Source organism: Mastigoproctus giganteus, chromosome 2 (genome assembly GCF_048544385.1).
Source record: "Mastigoproctus giganteus isolate SK-2022 chromosome 2, ASM4854438v1, whole genome shotgun sequence".
NCBI lineage: Eukaryota > Metazoa > Arthropoda > Arachnida > Uropygi > Thelyphonidae > Mastigoproctus > Mastigoproctus giganteus.
In genome coordinates, this window is record NC_143576.1 from 268,159,342 (window position 1) to 268,178,265 (window position 18,924).

General features: G+C 41.4%; 1 protein-coding gene across 1 annotated transcript in view; it reads left to right on the top strand.

Annotated features, from left to right (window-relative positions):
* The window catches only part of LOC150090461 (uncharacterized), a 71,205-nt gene that overhangs the window by 20,661 nt on the left and 31,620 nt on the right, over positions 1-18,924 (top strand). The window contains exon 2 of the mRNA XM_090369142.1: positions 5,930-6,800. Within this exon, the coding sequence (XP_090225268.1) occupies positions 5,930-6,800 (871 nt within the window). The remainder of the gene's footprint in view (positions 1-5,929; positions 6,801-18,924) is intronic.

An 18,924-nucleotide genomic window follows, 5' to 3' on the forward strand; every position in this document is an offset into this window, starting at 1 on the left:
CCATCTCCCTGACAATAACTAGCTCTTGTGGGACCAGCGCATTCTACCCTGAAGGTGCCGCTTATTGCCTGATGATCAATTGCAAGCTCTGGAATTGATGTGGACAGCTGAGTGCCTGATGGGTCCCCCAATTTAACTCCTTCCAGGGCATCTAGCTCTCATAAAGCCCTGTCCTTCTAGCTCTCATAAAGGTCCATAACAACACTGAGTTGGAGCCTGACTTCTTCACAGTGGTTACATTGAGCACATACAAAGATATCCCCTTTGGTAACCTCATGTCCCATCCCAGAGAGATCTGCAAACATTTCACAAGTTGCACATTTCTTTAGGATGTGATGCGTTGGAGAAATACCGTCTTCTTTTCTTCCCCGAGCCACAGCACTCCCGCTACTTTTGCACGTTGCTTTTGGTTTTTGGAAATCATGCTGGGTCATGAGTTCCGTTTAAATGCGATTTAATTCATTAATTAACAATGAAAACGAATAAGGTTAATAATTTAATCGATTAATTTACTATACTATACCTGACTATACAATACTATACTAAGCTAATTCAGTAATACGTATTCCGCTATACTGTATAGTTTTACGTTATACCTTAGTTATGAGATATCAAGTTATGGTATACCGGCGATCACAATGCTAAATTAGTTATATCCTCAGCTAAATATAAAAGATATATGCCCGAAAAGTGAGTAAAACCTTCAAAATACTTATTTATTACAATTTAAAAAAAAATACGATAACGAACGCTACTAAGCTTGTTTAATCTATTTGTAAAACACAAATTAATACGTTAACTAATCAAAAAATACAACCGGTATATGCCTACAAGGTGATTAAACCCTTCAAAATACTTATTTATTACAATTTAAACCTTACTATTCTTCCGAGCTACTGGTCACGTCACAATATTCCCGCCAGAAACACCGCTACGATCGCGGTAGGAGCAGCGAGCTGTAAATTACAAAATCACGAACGCCACTAAGGCTATTTAATCTATTTGTAAAACACAAATTAATACGAAATACGATAAAATTTTAGTGAAAAATTATCGGCTTGCAGCAGCTACAAGGCGCCTTCGTAGCCAGGTGGGAAGGAGCAGCAGTGCGTAGCACACGCTTCTTGATTAGACCCGGGTTCGAGCCCGTGAGCCACCAAATGCGGAGGATGCGGAAAGGTCAGGGAATGACCACCGCACATCCCCGGAGCAATATGGCCTTAGTTGCAATGCTCCTAAAAATCAAAACAACGACAACAACAACAACAAACAGCAGCTACAGAAGTCTGTCATCAAGCGACACCTGGCAGCCAACGACAAGGACACGACCAACGTAGTCGGTCGTGTCCTTCGTGTAATTTAATACTCAGTCACCCAGAAAGATGTCTTCTCGTAGAAGCAGAGTGGCGGGTTTAATACACACGTATACCCCACGATGTAAAATCAATAGATTAACAAAAAATAACAATTAACAAAATAAGAGATAGATACTTGAATCATGCAGCTTCAGTCATGGTAGTGACCAGCATAGTCACGAAGTAAAGATGAAAGGAGTGAGGAGGTGGAAAAGTGATTAGTTGAAATGAATAGAATCTCGGTCAATCAACTGAAATAAATACAGTACTTAAACACTTCTGAGTAATTAAGGTTGAACGAAAAATAACCGAAGCTATATTTACTCAGTAGGTATATACAAAAAGTAATGTTTTGAAAATCAATTAATCATAAAAATCGAATCACGAAATCATAAAAATAATTATCGTTCAGAAAATAATAGAAAAACAATCTCAACGGTACATAATTGTACCGCTTCATTATCGGTATAAATTGGATTGAATCTTAATTAAATAACAATCCAGTCGAAGCCACATCACTTATTTAATTTGTTTTCACCAATCAAAGTTTGTAACGTAGCAAGTGAGATACGAATTTGAAAGATGTAAATATTCCACAAGTTGTATTACTATTAACAATTTTCAAAATAACAGCCAATAATTATAATCCACGTTGTAAATTAGCTGTGTGGGCTCTGTAATATTAAATTGGTCATTGAACTGATCCCTATTGGTGCGAAAATGGTCCCTATTAAACTGGTCTTTGAAGTTGTCACAGACATTCTCTATGCCAGACAGCTGAACTTGCTACATGGAAGTCTAAAACGCTGATTGAACTGATATTCGGGTGACACTCAGGTCAAGTGGACCCAATTTCAGCGAAGTCCGGACGGTCTGTGACAGCCAAATCCTCTTCTTGCACCTTCACGATGGTGGGACTGTTAATAATCCTGGGTATAACCTCCATGCACAAGTACATTGTGGGTGACCACCAGGTATGAACCAACGTAAGCAGGGGTCGAGGCGTGGCGCCTACACCATACGGAGGAATGCCGCCCCTCTGTGTTACCAGGCAGTACTAGGTGGAAGATGACTCTCATCAACCGGTGAAATACCACCACTTTGCTTATTGGAGGCGTAAAGTGGTGGCACCCGTGTTTAGTGTCCAGAGCTAAATTCCGGTCAACCCTTCTCCATCTCTTTCATCATGCAGTATGATTGATGACTTTTGAGGATTTGATGAACATCGTGGCGAGATCCAATATTCCTTACATTTCAAGGGTACAGCTCTAAAACGGTGTTCGCAGGTCGGCCGCTAGTTAGTACACCGGACCGAACCTATTGGTAACTCTTTAGGAGGATTCCGGATCAGCTAGTGTATAATCTTGCTACCTCTACTCTCCCAGATTGTGACTGGAGTGAGTCCTCAGATTACAACTTGGTGATTGTCTCTTCTCCAATGGAGCCAATCTCATGGCTATTCCCAACCTCGTATTGTTTGGCATTACAAGAATGCAAAATGGGAAGCCCTGCGAGATTTCTCTTTCCTTGGTCGGATTACTGTTTCAAAACTTCTGATGTCAACGTCGGCTCAGATCCTGTCAGAATTATTCTCGTACGAATGGAATCCTTTATTCCCCACTCCACTTTAAAATCTCTAAACCTTAGTTTTCCAATCAATATGCTTAGGCTGTTCAAGAGAAGAATATTGTATATCGTAATTGAATTGTTTCCAATTCTTCAGTTTCATTTTCTGCCTACACCAAAGCTCGCAACAATTGTAAAGCAGTTATTAATCAGTCCGGATTAGATTTTCAAGACTAAGAGCGGAAAACTTGCTTCTTGCTCTAATGGTAGTCGAGCATTCTGGTCTATTGCGAACACTATTGATCACAACTTTTGCTCATCTCTGCTCCCACCTCTGTCCAAACTAGATGGTTCTGTTGTCACTTCAGCCAAGAATAAAGCTGACCTGCTAGCATCCCATTTTCCTTCCAACTCATGTATTAATGATCTTGGTAAAACATCTTCCACCATTCCCAACACACTCCATTCAATGCCTCCCGTGGTCTTCTGTCAAAAGGACGTCAGAAGGATTTTAACGAATCTTGATGCTCAGAAAGCTCCAGGTCCTGACGGTATTTCTCCACTTGTTCTCAAAACCTCTGCTCCTGAACTTACTCCTATTCTTTGCCGGCATTTTTCACTTTCTTATTCCAAAGGTGTTTTTCCTTCTGTTTGGAAATTTGCTTCCAAAGGTGTTTTTCCTTTTGCTGACATTTGCTTCCAAAGGTGTTTTTCCTTCTGCTTGGAAATTTGCCCATATCCAGCCAGTTCCTAAAAAGGGTGACAAATCCCTCCCATCTAATTATCGTCTAATTGAAATTACTTCTACTCTCTCTTAAGCAAAGGAGAAATCAATTAACCGCCAACTCTTAAACTACCTAGAAACTTTCCGTCTGATCAACGATCGCCAGTATGGATTCCGTCAATGTCGATCCACTAGTGATATTCTGGCTTATGTTACCCATTTATGGACTAATTCAAAGGAAAGGTTCGGTGAAATACACGTAGTTGCTCTTGACATCTCAAAGTCTTTTGATCGTGTTTGGCATAAAGGTCTTCTGAACAAGCTTCCATCTTATGGTTTGCCAACTGTTTTTTTAATTGGTTATCCAGTTTTCTCTCTGATCGCTCACTGAGGGTGATGGTAGATGTCTCTCTGTCTTCTAACTTCTCCATTAGTGCTGGTTTCCTCCACGGTTTAGTTCTTTTCCCCTTGTATATTAATGACGTTCTTCCATTGACTGGAAATCCTATCCATAGTTTTTCCGATGATATCACATTGCATTCCACTTTCCATTTTGAGAAACCTTGTCCTGCTCAATCAGCTTCAACTTCTCGAAAATCTGCTGCCAATTCCTTAAATGCCGATCTTCAGGTAATTCTCCAGTGCTGCAAAGACAACTTAGTTGATTTCAACCCTTCTAAAACTCAATCTTGTCTTATATCTCGCAAAAAGGATTCTTCTGCTCCTATCCTTATCTTTAGGGACATTCGGATTTCTAGGCAAAATGATATATCTCTTTTGGGGATTACCCTGACTTCTAATCTCTCTTGGCACAAGCACATTACAAATAATTCTTCCTCTGCATCTAAAAAACTTGGATTTCTCTTTCGCTCTCGGCGTTACTTTTCTTCCAAACAGCTGCTCACTCTGTATAAATCGCAAATCCGCCCTGCCATGGAATATTGTTCCCACATCTGGGGTGCTGCCCCGAAACCTCTCTCACGCTTCTTGAATCCATTCAAAAGAGGGCAGTTAGGTTAATTAATGATTCATCTCTAACAGAGTCTCTCCACTCGCTTTCTCATAGACGCACTGTTTCTGCTGCATGCCTCTTCTACAGATACTTCCACGGGCACTGTTCTTCTGAATTGGCTTCTGTAATTCCCGCTCTCTCTTTCAAAACAGTCCGAACACGTGCCGCCACCAGCCAACTTCCATTTACTGTCCAACTTCAAACCCACAGAACCAACTTTTCATCTTCCTCATTTATTCATTCAACTGCCGTTTTCTGGAACAACCTTCCTTCATACGTATTTCCTGAAAATTACAATCTACAGAAGTTCAAGTCCAATGTCAAGAAATATCTTCGTTCGTCTTGTCAACCTCAAACCTGAGCACGGTACTAAGTACTATAGGTTCTAATACCTCTCGTGCTTGGGGTTCACATAAAAAAAAACAACCAAAAATACAGTCAAATTGTGTACTCTTTGTCAGCCACAGATTCCTGACCTTTTTTATAATACTTCAAAATCGCAGTTGTCTTCAAGTGCTTGTCTACGTAATCCTCTCGCGGTGTTTTCGGATTCGTATTATTATTTGAGTCACACAGCGGGTCACACCAACACCAGCAGCAGGCCATTTAGGGTCACTTTGTAACTACTGAAAGAAGTGCGTATTCGTCATACACTTTTGCGCTCTCTACCGGCAGTTCGCCGAAACTTCTTGAATTTTTGTAAGGTAGTGTTGTTGATGCGCGAATTAAACCGTCACACTCCGTTGTTATTATTTTACGGAATGTTCCTGCAAAAGAAGTGTCGACCTGTTGCGCTGTAGTGTTCCTAGTCACGTGTCCCATTTTAATTATGGCGCTGTGCTTCGTGGCTACACAAGCGGTGTTGTTGTTGTTGTAGGAATTTCTGACCATCAACGACTAAGACCATATTGCTCCGTGTTATTTGTTTTTTTTTTAGGAGCATTAGATGCGGTGGTCATTCCCTGACCTTTTCGCATCCTCCGTATTTGGTGGTGAAGGGCTCGAATCCCGGTCTAATCAAGAAGTGTTGCTCCGTGTACGTCTTCCTTAAATTGCATGGCCCAAGCATTACACGTTGCCTCGTAAACACGAATTGCGCAGCTGCTGCGGATAAAATATTTAGTTTTTCCATCCACCAAACAAACAAACCACACCTAGGAAATTCGCAATTTACAAAAGCAATACACTGGCATATCATAGTAGCCTTAGTAGCCTTTGAAAAAAAAAGAACAGCGAAGGATGATCAATAAACACAACTTTGATTTGTTTCAGGAAATCAATCTGGAAGACAATTTGCTGTCGGATGCCGACGATATCCTCCATCCAGGGATGTTTACAGTGTGGACACTGAACCTGGCCAAGAATCCCCTTAAAAGGATAACTGCCGCGACCTTCAAAGACAAAGTGCCTAAGATACACGACTTGAATCTTTCTGGAATCGGACTCGAGGAGATCGAGCAGGATGCTTTCCAAGTGATGCCGCGTATGAGGTTATTGAAGATCGCTTACAACCGTCTGCGCACAATACCTCCGCAGACCTTCTTCAACTTTCCTTTGCTGAAGTACCTAGACATTAGTAACAACAGCATCTCTTCGATCGATGGTCTCTTCAAGCTGCCCACGCTGAATGCCTTGGGGGTGAGTTGCAATCAGATATCGTCTATTGGATCTGCTTTGCAGCAGTTGCCCAACCTCGCTTTTTTTGGGGCTGCTTCGAACAGACTCACTCAGATAGACAGTATTAATTTCAAAGGCCGTGTCAACATGAGGAATCTGTATCTCGACGACAACCAGATATCTTCCTTGTCCCAGCACGCGTTCGCCGACCTCGACGCCCTGACGCACCTTAGGATAAGACAAAACAGAATTGTGCACCTCAATGGCTCTTTAAATCCTCTGCAGACGTTGAGAATCTTGGAAATGGACAATAACAGTCTTACTTCGCTGACAGACGAAGACCTGCATGGTTTGTCCAGTTTGGAAACCCTCACTGTGAGCTTCAATCGGCTGCATGTGATCAGCGGTGCATTCTCCAAACTTCTCAACCTTCACATCTTGAACCTCGCAATGAACGACCTTACCACTCTTTCTCGGGACAACTTTCCAGCAACAGGCTTGTTGGTGCGGGAACTTCATCTTGCCGGTACGTATTCATTTTGATTGAACATTGAAGAGTGCCTGATGCAATTATACTTGTTCAACAGGAATATTCTTAAATTGTGTAAAACCGTGTGAAACCATTTTTGCAAACCATACGAAATAACATGGATTATTAGATAGGAGTATGGAGAGAGGTGATTTGAACAGATTTTGACGGGGGGGCAGTCTACATCCCACCACTACTACCACCCATTCCCCACGATCCTGCCGTCGGTGCTAGAGGGCGCAGCCATCAAGGCACTTTGAACAGATGTTAGGGCGCCCCACGCATGTTAGAACGGACTTAAATCTAGCATACGTGCTCACCACGGCAGTCGTCGGATATTTTCAGTTTCATTTAGTTTTTTTTTCTTTTTTATTATCATTATTATTATCATCATTAATATTTTTCTTTAATTTCCTTTTTGAAACTAAATATTATTTTGTCCCTTTAAATATTTTTATTCTAAAATTGTTAATTATGCTGCTCCCTTTGGGGACAGTTTTTATTATTATTCTTAGTATTGGTCTTATATTATTTCTCCCTGATTGGGGTTCCACCTCGTGACGGGTACTGCTACCAACTACACAAGGTGATTGTTGTTATGTTTGGTCGAGGAACTCTCTGACTATCCTACGGGTGTTCAGGATTGCGACTTTCTGGAGTTCCTTGTTGGTGTTCGCTGGAAGACCTATTGCTGCTTAACTGTTATGTAGGGTCTTTGGCTCCATACCTGTGGTTGACACGATGATCAGGATGGTCGTAATTTGTTGCATATACTACATCGCTTTGATCCCCTGTCTTAGGTTCGTGTACTTCCTGATTTTTCCCCCATGGGTTTTCTGCAGATTGCCAATGTTCAGTACCGCTATGCAGACATGTATAGTTGCTTATGTAGGACGGCACCTGAACGAAAGTTCAGGTGCCGTCCTACATAAGCAACTATACATGCCTTTGTACACTGTGATGCTTACAGACCACTGTAAAACGCTAGAAATGTGTGTAATATTATGTTCGTGCAGTGTGTGTGTTGTTTCTGGCCGTTTTGTCACCAGGCAGGCGATCAGAAAGCCTGCCCAGTGTCCGTCTACACCACAGGGAGGTGGGCCACATTTACGCATGAACCACACACACATACACACACGTCATTCCCAGGAGACAGGACAGCAGAAGACGAAGAAATAAAGAAAGCAGCATAAAGTAAAAAACATAATAATAAAAAAAAAAAAAAAAAAATATATATATATATATATATATACTGTATATACAGTATATAAAACAAAAAAATATAAAAATAAATAAAAATAAATAACCTCTTTATCTATGTCTTTATGCAGTGCTGCCCAAAGTAGTCCACAAAGAGAAAAGGTGTACCGTCAAACAGAAGTAGGAATGTTTATCCAAAAACAAGATCAGCAGGAACAAGTTCTAGATATAATTCTGTTAATCTGGAGTGGGATCAGAAGTCTCTGGTTATTGACGGTATCACTGAGCAGAGGATGGATTTAGTTGTGGAGAGTCTTGATAAAGAATGAACCAGAAAATATAGCATCTGTTGAAATCTTCGTGTGTTCTTGAGAACCAGCAAAATATTGTACATTACGTCATCAGGACGACAAACGAGACAACAGGTTGCATTTTGATTTATGAAGTGTTTTCAGTTTGGTTGCTTGCATTAACATTGAAAGACTTACCTGCGATTAAAAACAGCATCGCAGAAGGTTTGAAGAGCCTGCAAATTGTTGCCAGACACGAGTATCTTCTTACATCCGGGAGACTAGTTTGGTATTGTTGCCTTAAGAGACAATCTGAGATCCTCGTAAATGGAGCATTCAAAAAGGACGTGAGGAGAGAGAGAGAGAGAGAGAGAGAGAGAGAGAGAGAGAGAGAGAGAGATAATCTTTATTACCCTTTACGGACGGTCCGGTAGCCCACATCGACAGGAGACTGTATGAGAAAGCCTCAATTGGCACAGTTTTGTGTTAAGTGAACCATGTCCAGTTAGTATGTAGGAGGTAAACAGTAAAGGTGAAAACCATTTTCTGGTGGATGATGAAAGTAGGGCAGTTACGTCGGGAACGAATTTTTTGGTGATAGCTCCTTTTTCGGTAGAATTCCATCTGTTCCGTCAGGTGGGTACCCCTATGTCAATCAGATAGTTAGCCTTTTCCTTCTTGTCCACAAGAGTTATGTCCGGTCTGTTGAACGAGATTGTCCTATCCGTTATTATGGCGCGGTCCCAGTACAGCTTGTGGGTTCGGGTCTCTAGCACTGCCTGCGGTCCGCACTTGTAGTACGGTATACTTTCTTGGACCAACTGGTATTTCCTCGCCAGCTTCTGAGGTATTATCCTGGCTACCTGGTCGTCTCTATGATTGTACTCAATCTGGGTGATCACCTTGCATCCCGAGGTGATTTGTTGTATCGTTTTTGAAGGCAAGTGGCGTCGTCGATATGTGTCATCGGACACTCCGGGCTTCTTGGCGATCTATTTTCTATAGTTTCTGGTGTTGATTACCTGGTCTACGACGGTGAGCATGAATCCTTCAGTATCGGGAAGGAGCGTCCCGCTCGTGAGCCATGCATTGGAAGCAATTTTATTGATGCGATCTTGATGGAGATCATGAAGTGTCTGCCCTGTATTGTTTTCTATGCCCATCTTTCTATCTTCGTTTGTGCCTCCTGGTTGGGAGGGGACTCCTCACTTATCTCAGATGTGCGCTTGCGCCAGCTAGTGTAGTCGCCTGATTTTAGTGCTCTTCGTTTTCATGTATTTCTACTAACTTTTCCATAAAGTTTAACTTATAATTTAGTATGGTTGAATTCATCATTGTGAGCTAAACAAGAGGATACATCACTCAAATACTGGATTTACACAGGTAATATATTATTTGTATTTTAAGATGAAAACAGGGAGTTCTCTGAGCTGGGCACATTAATTACAAACAACAAGAACTTTCAGGATATATCGCTGTCGGGATAAACCCCTTGGGATTCACCACGTGTAAATGCTGCCTACGTAGGTTGTCAACTAATCCAAATAATCCAGTGCTCCAAATAATCTTAAGACAATGCCGCAAGCAATAATGGTCAAACAATGTACCACCCCATAGGTGGCACAATAATCTCTTAATCACTGAAAGTACTAGAAAGTTTAAAAGTGCACTAAAGGTAGCAGAGGAATTGCATACTAAGTCCACATTATGGATCAACAAGAAATCATTCCGGGTCTATTAAAATGTAAAATTTGTGATGATAATGAAGAAACGATTATTAAATGTATTAAATGCCTCGGGTTGATATGTAATTCTTGTACCAAGATAAACCTAACTAAATTGCCCAAAGCTAAAAGACGGCTATTTATTTGCGATCAGTGTAAAGAAAATACGAAACAAATAACTTCCTGTAAGGCGCCAGATGAAGCTCGCATTCAAGAACCACAAAATAAACACCCTGAAACTCTAATACAAACAACGGGATAATGAATATCATGATTCAGACGCTATCTCAACAGAAACCCGACAACGGGTCACTCATAGCAGTGTCACACTAGAGCCAGAGAGAGTACCAGTATCCACGTGTAGCAGTTCCCAGTGATGATCGCAGCAACAAGTGGACACATACCGCGAGCTGAAGAATGTTTTGTCACCTTCGAACAGGAAAAAATCGATAAGCATCCGCATAACACTGCAATCGTTTCCTCTCAGAGCTGCATCTCAATGCATAAAAACTCCTCATATGAAATTCATACAGTAAAAAAAAAGACAACAGAGCATACATTGAAAACGGATACTCAGAAGATAAGGGGTGTAACACTTGCTGGTACTAATTCAGTAGGTACAGTCAATGAGGTTGTCTGCTGCTGTTTAAACCCGCCACAGCAAAAACAATCGTTTTGGTGGTCTTATGCAGACGTTACCGCCATCAGCCCAACTGACGTCCGACCCAAAGGTAGAGACAACCAAAACGGCACCCACGAAGAGAACCAACCTCTTAATCCCATCGCTGTGTCTTCTTTCCCTCCATCTCTAACAAACATCAATGAAAAGGGTATCATAAGACATCATCCGAAACCCAATCAACGAATGAGTTGCCCAGCATATAACTACAATATAACGGCTGTACTGACTCGGGACCAAATCTTTAAATATGTGTCGAGATTAAATCCAAAAACCACTACTCAGGCAATCACAGAAATGTATTGGAAGGAATACTCCATCAGAGTAGATGTTAGACAACTACGTACGCGGCACGCATCTTATGCCTCTTTCATTGTCTCAAAGCCAGCTGACCCCTGCCAACCAGGCGCCTCCGTAGCCAGGTGGGAAGGAGCAGCAGTGCGTAGCACACGCTTCTTGATTAAACCGGGATTCGAGCCCGTCACCACCAAATACGGAGGATGCGGAAAGGTCAGGGAATGACCACCGCATATCCCGGAGCAATATGGCCTTAGTTGCTAATGCTCGTAGAAACCAAATAACAAACAAACCCCTGCCAACCGCTAATAAGCTTGGAATGGCCACAAAATACTCTAATCAGACCTTTTGAAGACAGAAAAGCTAGCGTGCTCCAGAGGAGACATAATAATACTCAGGTATAGCAATTACAGAGTGTCACATCCATACCCGCATCTGTAACTATCAGATGCTACATTTATAATATAAGAGGCATAAGTTGCAAACTCCATACACTTCAATCTATTTTCTTTACTGCAGAATATGATATTATTTGTTTAATGGAGACCTGGATGAACCACAATAGATGTATTGACACTCTTTGCCTCCCTTTGAACTATGCTGCTCAAGTTAATGAACGGGCCTTTCGCCGCGGTGGTGGAGTTGCAATCATCTATAAAAATTCCTTTTGGACATCGTCAGGTGCCGTATTGCTGTTAGAGCCAGATAGCGGTCTGTTCTGGTTGACGTAGTTCTCGGGCGACCTTGGTCAACTCTCCTTGTAATAGAATAGAATAGAATCTTTAATTGCAGCATGATAGAGATACAATTGGTCCCGTCATGGCATGGTGGTGCCAGGGGTTTACAAAATATATTTACAAAAGAGATACACTTGAGAAAAACATATGTTACATCATATTATTGGAAGGCAACAAAGCACAGTTTTACATTTTTAGTTCGACGAGGATTCCCTTCCTGTATTTTTTATTGTTGACCACTTCTTGGAGGTCCCCGTCGATGGCTTGCAGTGAGGGCAGCATTTGCTTTAGCAGGAATCTGCCAGTTAGTAGTAGCCGGTTATGGTTTGCTAGCAGCTGTGCTGAAGACCGGAGATAAGGGGAAGGAATGCGCCAAGAGCAGTGATCCCAGAAGTTCGGCTCTGTAATTTAGGACCATCGACATAGGAACAACTGAAGTAGTTCCCGAAACTTTGAAGCCATCTCTGTAATCCTTGACCTCGATGAAATTAGAATACAGGTTTGCACTGTCTACCTCCCTCCAGAACACACCCTAGAGGTTAGAATGGAATTAGCGACCTGGATTACTACCAATCTCCAACCCAACGTCCCTACTATTCTCGTAGGGGACTTCAACATGCCCCTGCCAAGGTACTGTTGTTGTTGTATTGGGGTTTTTTGGCACAAGGGCCTCTTGGGCCATATTGTGCCTACCAAGGTACTCAACGGCTCGGTCTTCTCTGGAAAACATGTTACATTCGCTCGACCTTCATCCTCTTCAAACTCCCCCAACTCGCGGAAATCAGCAGCTCGACCTCATTTTTCACAACACACTTCATGCAGAACTTATCGAACCAACCTTCTTCTTCAAATCAGATCATCAACCATTAGATTGTGAATTTTATGCCCATTCCGACCTCTCTAATACCTCGGTTGAAGGATGTGACCCGCTGCATACGAGAAGAGTCTTTTCAAACAAGTTCATTAAGCAAGAAATAATCCTCCATCGCTTCACTCCGTATAAATGGAACTGTCTGTTAGAAAAGTCAGGGCCTGAAGCCTCTTCCATCTTGGCTGAAGAATTATTTAAAATAGCTTGTGTTGGTGCGTCTAAGGAGATTCGGATCTCACATCGATCTAACTGGTGGTTTAACAACAATATGAAGGTTGTGTTTGTAAGAAAACAAAAGGCTTACAGAAAATGGCAGAAAACCCCTGAAGACTACATCGCTTACAAAAAAGAATGAGCCTGTTTCTTAAAGCACAAACGCCATGAGTACAACTTTGCAATTTCTAAAAAGCTTAAACAGTTTAAAAGAATCAATAACAACAAGAATACCAACTTCATCATGGACGAAACCTTATTTAGGGAATGGGCGAACAGTACCTTCGGAATCTCTCCAGATCCAAATTTAAAGTACAGTATAACTCTCTCGTACCAGACAATACCAGTTGGCTGGTAAATTACATGAATAACATGACTCCATCCGGATCCAATCTTGATATCAGACCTCTACTAACAGAAATCACCATAACCAAAGAAAATGTAATTCAGGCATTAAATAGTCTCCCAAATAAATCCACTTCTGGCCCCGATATGTCTCCCTCTTCATCATGAAAGTAAGCAGTCCATTCATCATCGAGGTCTTGCTACACATATTTAGAGAAACCGTACACACTGGAATTATCCCTGAAATATGGAAACATTATATTGTAAAACCCGTGCCTAAAGTCAAACATCCGAAAGACAAGAAGGATTTTCGTCCCATCTCCATAAGCTGCAATTTACTAAAATTGTTCGAGAAGACTCTGCTGCCAATTCTTGTTATGCATTTTTTTCATAAAAGACCACCATATTTACACACTGTAATTCCAAAGAGATCAACTGTGACTAATCTAATGGACACCCTATTTCGGATCCAAACGACTCTGAACGCCAAAGAACAGATTGATGTAGTATTTTTAGACATTAAAGCTGCTTTCGATAATGTCTCAATCAATTCCTTGATGACAATACTTGAAAGGCATTTCAGAATACAGGGAGGCCTATTAAAAGTCATCGTTTCCATTCTCAAACAAAGTCATTTGAGAGTAGAACATACAACCTTCCAGTCGAACCACGTCGTCTACAGAGTCCGCCAAGGTGGGTGGCGTCCTCTCTGCACTATTTTTTGCTGTCTTTGAACCCCTTCCTCTCGACGCATCCTGACTGCAGCTCTTACGCAGATGATATAAAACTCTTCATTTCGTCAAAACACGGTAAAAAATCTGACGCAATCAACGCCCATGCCACTGCCCTAATAGAAGAGCTTGACCATTATCTTTAGAATATTGGCCTATCCATAAATCCGACCAGGTCAGCACAAATGTCTTTCACCAACTTGAAGAAGAAGAAGATGAACATAGACATAGACATCTACATCAATGGTATTAGAGTCCAAAAGGTTTCTCATCACACTGATCTAGGGCTCACCTGGGATGAAGACCTGACCTTCCAACAGCACTTTGCCAACACTAAAGCAAAAACACTGTCAGCAATGTGGGCGATAAGACAGGAACTTACTGGAGTAAACAACCAAAAACTTGCCACTCACTACATACAAACATGTCTTGTTCCGATTCCCATGTATGCCTTGACGATCTGGTCCTCTGCTTCCCTCACTAATATCAAAAAATTCATGGGTATCGAGTACTGGATTTTAAGGTGGTTGAACCGTGTTGATGGCTACCTTTTCACCATCCCGAGATCAATCATGTATGCTAACCTTGGTTGCACTTCTTGGAATCAGTTGCTCCTTACAGGAAATCTGCCCAATCTCTGTCTGCTCCTCACCGATCGCTTTGACGCTCCAAATGTCCATAATCTTGTTGTAGGCAGTAGGCTTTCCCGCGCCCTTTGCAATAGTGCATGGATACCCCTAAGAAGAATCTTATTACAGAATTTAACTATGCTTAGAAGATGTTTTCCGTCTAACATCCTCAAAACGTACAACACCCTGAAGATTGATCTCCACAGGTTCTGTGATGAGAAAGCGTACAGATCTGAGAAGATACAGGGCATGTACCACCACATACAACTGTAGAAGCTTCCTGATTATCTCCTTCAGGATGGAATCTGCCATCAACTCTACTTTGCTAAAGAATTCATTTGTTTTAAATTATTATGTGTTTTGTATGTATGTGTATTAGCTGTATATGCATATACAGTATTAGGACGAGTATGTGTTTATATGTCGCTTGTGTCACTGTATATGTATTTGTATCTGCTTTATTTGCTCACTTTAGATGTTATTTTGTTGGAATATAGAAACTAATGTTTCTATAAAATAGAAATAATAATAAACTAATAATCTAAAACTTTTGATTTAAATTTAGTAGTATAACATTATTTTGTGATTTTCTGATTAACTTGGTGTATTTATTCTTTACTCGGCCTTGTAATTGCATAAAAGTATCGGTAAACGTTTCCACGTGTTTCAACTCCGCTACCGTTCGTAATTTTCCCGTCTTTGTGATACGATAGTTATATACCATACTAGACAGCGTTAGTTGAACTTCGTTAGCAGTTAAATTGTACGTTTAAATAAATACATATAACGACTTAGATTACAAACGTAATATAATTAATTATATTTAACATAATTAATAACATAATTAATTATAATTAATTAATAAATTAATAGAATCATGACTCAGACCAGAGCAGCAAAGCAAAAGGCTCAAGCTAATGGAAGTGCTGTGGCTCAGAGCAGAACTGAGGGGGGCAGTTGTCCTCTGACTCACAGCCTTATAAAATGCACTGTTTGCTTGATGTTTGCAGAGCAATCGGGTACGGGACATGATACTGCCAAGGGGGATGTCTTTGTGTGTGCGCGATGCAAGGAGTGTATCGATATCAGGCAACAACTCGGCGTTCTTGTGGGCCTATATGAGAGCTTGAAGGACAGGGTGGATGCCCTCGAAGAAACTAAATTGAGGGGCCCATCAAGCTCTCAGCTGCCCACATCAACGCCAGAGCTTGCACTTGGGCATCGCGTGACACAGAGACAACCCCCAAGGCAGAATGCGCTGGTCCCGAAGGAACTAGTAGTTGTTGGTGACTCTATTGTCAGGGAAACGGGGAACATGCTTTGTAAAAAAGATAGGTGGAACAGGACCAGGGTATGTCTGCCAGGGGCAAAGGTTGATGACGTTGTAGAGCGAATATCATCTTTTAATGGCACAAAAGGTGATATAGTTGTACACGTTGGCACTAATAATATTAAGAGTAGGAGACCGGCAGAATTGCTTAACAAGTACAGGTCACTGTTGAACAAAAGCCGAGAATTAGGGTTGAATTTGAAAGTGTCTGCAATTCTGCCCAGACACGATAGGAGGGAGTATATGATGAGAGCCTTGTCGATCAATTCGGCCCTGGAAAGATTGTGCAAGGCTCAAGGGGTAGAATTTTTTTCAGCCTGACTGTATTTGTTAACAGGAGAGATTGCTTCTACAGGGATGGGATACACTTAAATAGAAAGGGTGCAAGAATATTTGCTGATGCTATCGAGGCAGTGTTAGGTGGGTCGGAAAACTGCTAGCTTGGGGGGAGACAAAGACCAATACATTAACAGTAGCCACTGGCAGAGGTAAAAGAGATTCTTGCACTGCTTCTATTAGAATGAGCAGAAGCCTGAAAAACAAGATGCATGGTATTTCAGAGACTGCTGGGAGCCATTGCGGTACAAGTAAACACATGGGTTGTGTTAGGGTAGCTAAGAATAGAAACAGGTGCAGGTATACTTGTGTGTACACCAATGCTAGCAGTTTAGTAAATAAATTTGATGAATTTGAGGTATTGCTCAAAACATCAAAGGCAGATATTGTTGGGATATCAGAGACGTATTATCACATAGATATAAGGAATGCAGAACTGGAATTTGGGGAGTACAACGTCTACAGAAAGGATAGACTGGATACGAAGGGAGGAGGGGTTATGCTATTAGTTAAGAAATACATAAAATCAAAAGAAGTGAAGCCAGACGACATTACGAGACAGTGCAGTGTTGAGTCAGGTTGGTGTGACATAAGCATTGGGAGATCAAAATTGAGAGTAGGAGTGTGCTATAGGCCTAATGACTCTGATGAGTATAATAAGGAACTGTACAGGGAAATAGAGTGGGCCAGTAAATCAGAGAGTCTTATAATGGGAGATTTTAATTTCCCAGATATTGACTGGAATTTGGGGGCTGGTCACTCACACACTAGCAGGGCTTTTGTGGATTTATTGGATGATTGTTTTCTACATCAGCATGTTCGGGAGGCAACTGGAGGGAGTAATACTCTTGATTTGATTATCAGCAGTGATTCTTCATGCATTAAGAATCTGCAGATAAATGAACTACTAGGTGGCAGTGATCACAGTGTGCTGAAGTGGGATTTACTGAAAGAGGTAACTACCATTAGGGGTAAAGGGAAGGGTTATTGCTTCCGTAAAGGCGACTACGATGGACTGAGACAGTATTTAAATTCTATACAGTGGGACCAACTGATGATGTTACCAACAGCAAATGCAAAATGGGAAGCATTCAAAGAACTTATCTTGGAAGCTACTAGGCTTTACATACCAACTAAGAAATATTATTCAAGGTTTAGGCCAAAATGGATGTCAGATGAACTAATGAGGTATATGGCAGAGAAGAAAAATGCATGGGATACTTACAAATTAACACGTGACACAGAAGCCTATGATAGATACAAGTTGATATGCAACCAAGTTACAAAGGAGGTTAGGCAGGCGAAGGCAGATTACGAGAAATCCTTGGCAAGGGATGCAAAGAAAAACAGCAAAGAGTTCTTTACTTATGTAAACTCTAGAAGGAAGGGGATGAATCAGATTGGTCCACTTGATATTGATGGGTCAACTGTTGATGATCCTGCTCAGGTAGCTAACTAACTAAATGAATATTTTGCATCGACATTCACACATGAGGAGTTATTCAGCGAGGGGAATGCCAGAGGTGTATTCAACTCTAGCAGTAAACTACAGAATCTTGAAATAACTGGGAGTAAAGTGGAGGAGAAACTGTTGAAGATAAACACAAGAAAGGCACCCGGGGTGGATGGGATCTATCCAGTTATATTAAAGGAGGCAGCAAAGGAAGTAAGCAAACCCTTAGCCATAATTATGAGAGCTTCCTTGGACTCAGGGGAGGTACCCATAGACTGGAAATGTGCAAATGTGACCCCAATTCACAAAGGAGGATCAAAGGCTGACACAAGTAATTATAGACCTGTGAGCTTAACTTCTGTTCCAGGAAAATTAATGGAGGCACTGGTTAAAGAAGCACTGCAGGATCATTTAGACAAGACTTCATTTATAGCTCAGACACAGCATGGTTTTGTTAAGGGGAAGTCTTGCCTGACCAACTTGATTGGATATTATGATAAAGTCACAAAAGAACTGGATGCAGGGAATAACTTTGATATTATATACTTGGATCTTAGAAAGGCTTTTGATACTGTTGCACATGGAAGACTGCTACACAAATTGGAGCAGTGTGACATTGGAGGCAAATTGCTGCTATGGATAAAGGGGTGGTTGAGGGGGAGAAGACAGAGAGTGGTAATCAATGGACACTGCTCATCGTGGACTAATGTTATTAGTGGAGTCCCTCAGGGCTCAGTGTTGGGTCCGTTATTGTTTTCTGTATTTATAAATGATATTGATGATGGTATATCAAGCTTAATGTCCAAGTTTGCAGATGATACAAAGGTTGGCAGGGTTTTCAAGGACACTACTGACACTATGCTGTTGCAACAGGATCTGGAAAGGTTGAGCAGATGGGCTGAGAGGTGGCAAATGAAGTTTAACATTGACAAATGTAAAGTACTACATATGGGAAACAGCAACCCCAGAGCAACGTATCAACTCTGTGGTACTACACTGACAGTGGTAGAGAATGAAAGGGACTTGGGGGTGATTGTGCAGGCAGATATGAAGTTCTCTGAGCAGTGCAGACGGGCTGCAAGAGTAGCTCATGGAGTATTGTCAATGATATACAGGAATTTTTCCAGCAGGGATAAGGAGGTGATTATTCCATTGTATAAGGCAATGGTCAGGCCACACCTAGAGTACTGTATACAGGTCTGGAGGCCTCATTTCAAGAAGGATGTAGAGCTGCTGGAACGAGTACAGAGAAGGGCAACAAGATTAGTGAATGGAACAAAGGGGTG